This window comes from Opisthorchis viverrini (assembly GCF_000715545.1).
Source record: "Opisthorchis viverrini unplaced genomic scaffold opera_v5_52, whole genome shotgun sequence".
In the NCBI taxonomy this organism is placed as follows: Eukaryota; Metazoa; Platyhelminthes; class Trematoda; order Opisthorchiida; family Opisthorchiidae; genus Opisthorchis; species Opisthorchis viverrini.
In genome coordinates, this window is record NW_008751708.1 from 1071683 (window position 1) to 1081198 (window position 9516).

Here is a 9516-nt window from a genome sequence, read left to right on the forward strand (position 1 = left end):
CTGGTATGCACCAATATATACAAACATAACCGAACAGAACTGTAGTGGTTAACACACCAAGTGCCTAATAAATTCCGTTGTTTATAATTCCCGATCGTTGTATTCGCTTAGGCCGGAGTCCCCCCGTAATAAACGTAAAATCACTGGTTGCTCAACTGGTCCCATTAGCAATAAGGAGGTAACCATAAAACGTTGATTCTTTGATAGCAAGGTTCGGCGACTATATACATTACTGGACGCAGAGATGTTAAAGCCAAAGAGGGACGTATACTATTCAACCGTGAAACTAAGTGGTATGGACTCCATCCCAAGGAACTAAGGACGGCAAGCGTCCTCAAACGTGCGCCAATTGATGCGGCCGTAGCGAAGACCTAGCGGGTTTATGGGTACTTGGCTTCAAGTCGGATCGTTTAGGGCATCAAATCCCAACCGAAACCACTTTTACTTTTCGACACCAATACCATGTAGCAGTAGCAGTCCCTTTCTGGGAAACGGGTCAGCTAAGTGCTCGCGTTTTTTATTTTCAGCATCCGCTTAAACATAAACAATCTTACACATCGCAGACATGTATCGGAAGCTGCTTGTTGTTTTAAGCCATTCTGGGGACCTTTTTCACTTCATTCATTTAGGTTTGAACCCCATCCAACTCATCGTTTATGCAAAAATATTGCAACCGATCACTTCCAAAATCACGCCTGCAATATCCGAAGAGTTAGGTTACTAAGAGAGGCAGACCTGATGAGATCCAATAGTCTTAGGCGATAATGATGATCTAGCTGTAGATTGCAAGGTCGCCCTACCACTTTGCCCAGGAGTGCATACCCTTCAACCCACTTTTGGATGACACACCTAAACAACGCCACTACTCCCGCTTTCGCCCTCTAAGCGGTCGAATGAACCTGACTTCCTAGGATTTATCCTCTCAGCGTGCCTTGCATGCCCATCCACATATGCCCCACCTGATTGTCCCTTAGGTTTAACCAGTGCTCATTTCGGTGTTGGACACATTCTTAAATAGAAGTACCCGGTGAACACTCAAAAGATCGTTTTCTAACCGTCTCGTTACGGATTCGCCGACGCCGATCCGCATAAGCCATGGCTCTCAGAAACCAGCTGTCAAACACGTGAAGATATCTTAGTTTCGCTGGTCAAACAGGCAAGGTCTAACAGCCACACGAAAAGCTGCAGCCTGACATGTTCCTTGATACTCCGGGGTATACCGCGTTGACACCAGATTTGTCTCAGATTACAGGACGCCACCCCAGCTTTGCCGATTTGTGAATCAACCTCATCTGTTTCACTACAGTCGGAACTAATACAACTTCGAATGTACATTGAAGGCATCACAAATTCGTATCATTCTCCTTGGACTGTAAGTGGCGTATTCAGGACTCAATTTTCAGAACCTCACACTGAGTATAAATTGCCTACTAGTGGACGGGATGGCCTTAGTCATTTCATCCAAAAGCACCTGCAACCCCCACTTCGAAGATGAGAACTACGTCTGAATATTACAGATTAACAAGGCCTCTGTCAGAAGATATTTGAATACCAGGGTTCAGAAGACATTGCAGCGTTACCCTTTATATCATTGATCACGACACTAAATAGGAATCGAGAGCGTGAACACCAGCAACGGACACCGCCTAATTACGGAGGCTTTTGAACACATTCACATCTTTTCGTACCATGTACGCCCCTCTCCATCTCCTCTCCACGACGATGCGAGAGTGCACGGTTGACAACTCTCGCCTTAATTGCATGTTTTTCCCCAAAGATAATTCTGCCGTAAGGTAAATCCCCTAACCCGCCTTCTGCAACGTGGGAAAGAGAAACCCAAAATGGAAGAAAATTTCGTCGGACGTCTATGCAACCTACCGAGCTTTACCCTAATTGTGGCATATATCCCGTGCAATCCTCCTTTGAATTGAAAAATTCATTGAAAACAGAGCAAAAGTGTTCACAGAGACTCACGTATTACGTGTGGCATGGCGCCCCAGGGGTAATCGTTTTGCAGAGCCCCACGCTTTTCTTTAGACTTTAACGGTGCCATTCTGAGATCGCTTCATTGTACAAACAAGCAAAACCACCAGACGTGATTTTTCTTTGCTCTAATACCTCCGCAAGTTCCGAGCTACCTTAGTTGCGCACAATGAAGCCAGCACAAAACCATATAATCACATATGCTCACCCCCGATCACATCGACGACAAACCTACTACTGCACCTGAGTATCAATTACTGCATCTGAAATCAGGCCATGTCAGTCCACTCCAGTAGTAAGAAACTGTGAAAACTTACCTGCCTGCTATTTTGACCGCATATCTTTTTGACACTTTCCCAAGTTTAGGGCTCAATGTAGACATTGCCTCGTTTGAATGGCAGCAAGGAACCACCGTGCGCCATCGGTGGACCCATTAGCACCCTTGACGGATTCTGGTATTCAACTGTAGCCTTGACAACTAGTGACTACAATGACAATCCAAAGAGACTTACCTATGATGTCTACGAATCCAAGTACATCGTCACGATGATGGTACTGCGACCGCCATGCCTGGTCTGATGGCTTGCCCGTAGTTCACCACATCACAGACGCGATCCATCCTCTGTAAGACCGTATCATTCCGTTAAATTTGTGCCAGAAATTGAAAGCACCTCCCCTAAAGCCACGCGTTACACAACAGCACTATCATGAGATTAGAATAACGGTGAAGATAAAAACTTGCCGTCAGAAATACGAATTCTTTGGTGTTGAGGGACGGGACCCATTCTGTATTCATGGAAAATCTCTCCGATACAGTTTAAGAACTGCAGCTGCGTGGACAAAAAACGCAATTACTGTTTACACAGTCTTTAGATTTGTTCCAACTTCCATGCCGAAGAAAACACGTGAAAAACCAGCTTTACGCAAAATTTCTTACCACCTTCACGAGGGCTACACACAGCCATTGATATATAAATTCAACACCCTCATTTCCTTCAGCTTTTGTTAAACAACTTGTTAGAGTTGAAGGGTTGAAAAGTATGCACTAACAAAACATTTTCCAGCTTTGGATACTGGGTCACAGTCTGAGGTTGTATATTACAAATACAATACAACAATGAGAAAAGTCAAAAGGCTAATTTTCGTTTACGTGTAGCAGAGGAGCTCGTGAGTGAATTGTCCGGACGTGACTCGTGCCTGCTGCAGCTTAACTGTTGTGTTTCTTATATCTCCTAAACCTATGTAATTCGGTTGCTCCCCTGCTCCTTGCGCGCTTCTGTGTGTATCTTGTGCCTGGGTCTGTGCATATTTATTGTGTGTTTTGTGTAAAGAGGGGTGAAAATTATTGTTTTACAGTGGTACTAACGGAAACAATTTGATTTGATTTGGGTGAAGGTCGTAAGCATGTCACGTGATGCAGGTAGCAGCAGTGTAAACAAAGTGAATGGCAAATTGCAGTGTACAAGTTGTCGGTCAAGGATGCAAGCGGAACATGGTATTGTCACGTGATCTGCATTTTTGTGGAACATAAAGGAGTGGATACGCTAAACAAACTTCAGAAGCTAGTTAAAAGAACGAAAGGGTGACCGCTACAGACTATGACTCTCAAGCCATGTAATAGAAGCTCACCGAAAACCACGCCGGGTACCCTTCGCTGCTCAACGCGCCTAATGCAGAATGTTGGTCCCAGATTGTTTGAAGTCAGGCTCGCTGTCCTTGTACCGCACATCTGACAGTCTTAAAAAGGATCTTCTGGTTAGAGCTGCAGTCTTCCTGCATTTTGCAGGAAGTAATTTTGGCGTTGTTTGTTCCAGTGTGACTGAATGCCCCTCCGATGCCATCTCTACTCACCCGAAAAAAAGGTTCCCGCATCCTTGCTGACATTCTTGGATCAGGGTGATCTTTTTTGTCACAGAAGCACAGTGTATCAACTATATGTAACATGGCCTGCTTGTTCTCTGCTTGACTGTCAAACCTGTTCCAATCAAGAAAAGTTCTCCCTGTTTTTTCAACGGTAAAGTTTCAAACAACTTTCAACAGCTTTCTTCACGTATTTTGAAAGAGAAAACCAACAGCACTATCATTTCTGATTGCTACAAACCACTAACAAGCCCCGCACTTGTTATTCTTCGTAACGCGTATCCATGTGAAGAGTGTCACATTTACGATTATGCCTCCTACACAAAATGTTTCATCCGCCTATGTCGTGGGTTTTATAACCCAAAAGATCAATCGAATTTAAATTGAGTTTCACTGGCTCCATCACTGTAGTCAGGTGTTCAAATCCCCACTTTATCAGCCGCAACCTGTTCCACTTGTCGTCTGAAAAGTTTTAATCCACAGGCTCCATCGCGAATCCAACTACTAATCAGGGCCAGCATCATAATCAACCTATCAGCAAAGTCACCATTATACAAGCGAATGCTTCTGTCCCCTTCCAACCCATAACAAATTTGCCATTCCGTAATGACGGTTACCTTCCATCTCGAGACTTGAATATCAAAACGTTTTTCAGATTCCTCCAATCCATTCCCCAATTCCGAAATCATTCACCACCACTTGACATTGTGAATCTTGTTTCGGCTGGATGGTGTTCAGCCGCAGGAGAATTCACCATATTTCCATTCTAATATGAACCCTGTAGCATCTTACCAAAGCTCGTCAACCAGGCTGCACTCAACATAAAGCTGCGATAAGGGGCGACCTACTTAGTGGTCTGCCGGGAAATCTACAACGCTTTGGACTAGGTCCGTAATGCAAAAGTGGTACAGAGCCATCGTTAATTTGGCATCAGTGGATCCCTGTATCAACGGTTCAACTTAAATCTGCCCATCGGGCAGCCCAAGCTACACAAACTGGTATCGAAAAGCCATCTCTGCTGCAGATCTCTAGCGGGGTCATTCGGACGCGTGCGATATTTTCTATTTTCTTCATCATTAATATCGGCGACGTGTCCAGCGCAGCTTGCCTTCCGCCGACGAATTAAAAACTGTTCACGTGCCCCCTTTAGGAAAGTCCCTGTTTTTCTCCTGGTGTGAATTCCAACAAACGTTCCCACTGAATGAACGCCGGCTGGCTATTTCGGTGCTCCCAAGCCAGTTTTTGACTATCTTCTACATTGCCGGTGGCGCTGCCTTAGGCTAGACCCGACGCCATTGCAACTGAGAAGACGTGAGGTATATATCCGTTTTTCGAATCAAACTATGTTCATCAGTATCCACTGATGAGTAATCCTCGTATGGTTACGAAACATTTGCTGACCAACCGCTGAGCTCAACGAACGGATCAACAACCACCTGATCAAAAACCAACAAGCTCACCTGAGCGACCGATATGTAAACATATTACCACCCTTCCATTCTTATGATTCTCGCACCACTTTACCTGATATATGACTTCCTCGGATCTTTCGTACTAGTTGCGCTCAAATCAAACTTTGTTCTATCATGTTCTCTGTTCTCCCCCATTTCACTGCTATAGTAGGCCACTGAGTATGTTAGGCTCCACCGCCCAGTTTGATGCTCCCTAAATTAATGTACACGCCACATTACACCTAATGCTTACTTTGAATATGTGAAATTGAATAAAATCATTCTCGTCCTTCGAACCATGGCCTCATTTTTACTCATTTATTTGGGAAGGTATGCGTCACATGAATGCAAAGAACTAAATATAGCAGCCATGAATGGTCCTGAGGGCCTAATTGAAAAAAATTAAATGCAGGTTGCTCAAAGTCTTGGGTGCAATATATTTTACATAATTAGCGTATTCTTCACTTTGTCATGACCGCACCATATCGAGAACACCTATTTTCCAGGCACGAAACGACCAAGTGACATTTCATATTTATTCGTAATGCATTACTCATAAACTTGGAGAAAATTCTTCGATATTCCATGACCGGTTTTGCCCTTCTTGGAGCTTATCAGGTAGGCAAAGGCCTCGGGCTTCCATCAACCTTATGCTCTACTTGAGACCACCCTTCATATTATCTGATGTTTACTTCCTGCGCCTTCATCCTCATACATTTTGAGATTTAGCAAGCTCGAAGATTTGTTTTACGTCTTTACTTGCGCAAGCATGTGGCATTGGGAAAGGTACCTTTCAATGCCCCAGCAATCAAAGTTTATCAGGAGCCAACCAGCCTGTTCCTAAAGTTGACGAGGAGTACCAGTTTAACTACCGTGTCTTGCGTCAATTTGGGCACTCAGGGGCCCCATTCTTGTACGGCGCACTTTGGGCAAAGTCGCACATAGGGGGTGACTGAGGAGTTGCCCACGTTAGGCACAAACCACTTGCGTGTCAGCCTAACAAGCCTGGAGAGTACAATGGCTGTGCTGACAGTCTTTTTGCTTGGAGTTGTCAGTAGAATGTTGAGTGAATTTGCCTGGGTTCCTTTTTATTAGAGATTTCGGGGTTGCAGAGGCAGGATGTTTATTCCCGCCCCGCAAAAACTGGCGTGCAACGGGTGAAACATATCTTCATTGAATGTTAAGTGGTTTTTTACAGACAATTTATGAGCAACCTGTGGGGCACCTGGGCGGAATCCCTTTTAAGATTTTGGCCTTGGATAGAAGTATTTTGTGTGGGCCGTTCATAAACCTAGAGCACTGAGCGTCTTACCATCAAGACCGCAGTATACCGAAGAAATGTGCATGGTACCGAACGGCGATTGCGATATTTGTGATATCCAACCAGGTAGGAGGCTTTATTACCTCGGGCTGAGGAGGATTAAGAGAGCTAGTGAATTTGTAACGTTTACCGGATTAGCGATTCCAGAAGAGGCTTTGACCGCAAGCTAAGCTAATTTTTTGCTTTTTAGTTCTATATATATATGGATTGGTAGTGTGAACCAAGGTTGTACCACATACCAAGACATGAGCCGGGGACGTAAGCGTAGGTGACTTTTGGCTGAGATTCAGTGCGGTATTCACGGGACTGAGATGAACGCGCGCATTTCGGCGTTGCCTCGGCATACATGCACCAGAGCTGCCCAAGAAATAGGGTGGGACAAGGCGGGCATTAATCTACGCCAAACGGGTTCGTGCATTCGAAAAAAAAACGGTGAACTAAGGATATATCTCAGGCGCAACCATGACCTCATCCGGCTCACCACGGACATGGACGTGAGATACTCAGGCGACGATTATGAACATATGGCACTTCTGCGCTTAAATTCGTCTGCCGCTGTAATGCACAACCTTCTAACGTAGAAGATTTAACGAATATAATTAAGTTCACGAAATCGGTATTGACGAAGAACTAGCTTTGATCTCTCTGATGGATAGATTTGCGGAGAACTGATGCCAGGTCTCAAAAGCTCTGTTTACCGTTTATTATTCATATAGTTTCTGAAAAGTGAGTTTTTGACTTCCTTAACAACCCTATGCCTGTCCAGTCGGTCAATGTTCCCTGCAGCGTGTTCTGACATCTGACGTGAACCCAGCCTCGCTTGCGGGCACATATCGCTGAATCTTTGGAATGCTGAAGTCATCAGTGGTCGAGAAAACCTTGTTATAGAACGACAGGTATGTCTCATACATCAAGTAATTTCGGGACAATATTACAAATTGTGTACCATTCTATCATAATACTAATACTACCATTCTAGTATTCTACTGTTTACAGACAAGACTGACTATGGAAAATATTCTGGGCCTCTGTGCTGCGACGAAACATTGCTAACTTGTCAACGTACTGCGAGTAATCAATCAAAAGTTTCAATTTGAGTGATGTGAAAAACATCAAGACGGTAGAAGCAGTCAGTTTTATTCATAAAACGCGTGTTATTGATATGACGAGAAAAGTAGACCCGCACAAACTTTGGGATATTTGAAAATCTCTTCTAAAAGTTCTCAGGAATTCTCAGGTTAAAATATCACAGAGCAAGACAGGCGGAAGATGCACATTAAATTAGAGGAATATGAGTACGCTAGGGAAACAGGCAGCTAGAACGGACGTCAGGTTTCTAGGGAAACAGGCAGCTAGAACGGACGTTAGGTTTCTGCAGCCAGTGCTGCACGCAACCGAACTAAACTCTTCCAAACTGAGATGAACTGAACCGATTCAGACCGACCGCAAAATTTAAAGCGACTAATCACCAGGCCGCCATCTTGTATCGTAAGTACCTGCTAGGCTAGTTGACGGCCGTTTCTGGTCCTCATTAGACTGTTTGCTATTTTTGGCACAATCGGTCACCATATCTTTCTCTTTTTGAGCCCATTTCTCCCACCTCATGAATGTCCTTCATAAAGACCTTCGCCGACCCCTCGAAGGTCACTTTGGGAAGGTCGTTCACCTGTAATTCGCTCTTGCAGCCAAGTATGGTTTTTCACACATGTAGCTCCACCCAAATTATCGTTTAGTGAGATTAAGTCATCATCGGTTGTATTCGTGTTTTTACAGTGGAATCCTGCCCACGAGTGCAATGGCAGAGGCTCGGGCGATTGCGTCTACAGGTTCGACCAGTACTGCGCATGATAATGCAGGTAGTTCAGTAGCCAACACCGCTATCCTACCAGTGAACGTTGATTCTGGTGCTCTCGGTCCTTCAGAGACGAACGACGACAGAAATGCCACTCACGTCACGATTCAACTTTCGGACGGCATGCAGGGATCCTCCCTTACCCAACAGAAATTACAAGATTTAATAATGCAGCTCTCCCAGTCGGGTCAGATACAGTTACGAGAAGACAGCAAGATCGTGATAGATGTAAGTCTGTATTTCCTCATTGTCACCGTGTTCCTTTTCGACGTGAATCCACATATATCGTTTCCGTGGCAAACAGCGCGCGTGACGCTTGTGTGATTCCACTAGTAACACTTGAAGTGGTAGCGTTTCCCGAATATCACTATTACCACAACTTCGATTTTTCATTTTTGTGACCTATGAGGAGTTCGTGAAAGGCTGCGTAGGATTTCAACAACAAATAGAACCATAATTTGGTTCATATATGCACTGCAACAGCGTTTTTGAGTGTTTGTTCCAGTCCCACTCCGCTTTTGCCTAAGGTGTAACGTTTTTTAAAAGTATAATCCCCGGTGACTTACACGGTCTCCACCTGCATGTGGTGAGCTTTTTGACACAAATCAGTGATACCTAAAGTGCCATTTAGCGACAATGTATAAATATACACTCGAAAGTGAGGTATTTATCGTTCAGGTCCAATTTTTATGTCAGTCAGTCTCCACTCGCTTCCGGTTACGCATCGAAAGTGAGTTATCGTTCAGGTCCAATTTTTGTCAGTCAGTCTCCACTCGCTTCCGGTTACGCATCTCTGGTGATCCAGAGGCTGCTGCCTGCGGGTCTGTGAAATCACAAGCGGCAAGTTGATAGATGTCTGTTTGTCGTGTCTGCCTATGCCCCAACTAATTGTAGCTGTGACGCCGTCAAAGCAAAGATTGACGAATGCTCTGCTGCGGCGAGCAAAAAGCTCAGACATTGTGGTGGTTGCCGGAGATATGAATGCGCATGTGGGCAGGCTCAGTGCATCTGAGACTCAATTGGGAGGTCGACATGGACTGGACTCGGTA

The 9516-nt window shown here is 44.7% G+C and overlaps 1 protein-coding gene across 1 annotated transcript in view; it reads left to right on the forward strand.

Annotated features, from left to right (window-relative positions):
- Positions 1–1722: 1722 nt before the first annotated feature.
- Positions 1723–9516, forward strand: part of T265_03584 (hypothetical protein) — a gene marked incomplete at both ends in the record, with an annotated part of 31023 nt that continues 23229 nt past the window's right edge. Inside the window, 2 exons of the mRNA XM_009168103.1 lie at positions 1723–1793; positions 8389–8695. Coding sequence (XP_009166367.1) covers positions 1723–1793; positions 8389–8695 — 378 coding nt within the window. The remainder of the gene's footprint in view (positions 1794–8388; positions 8696–9516) is intronic.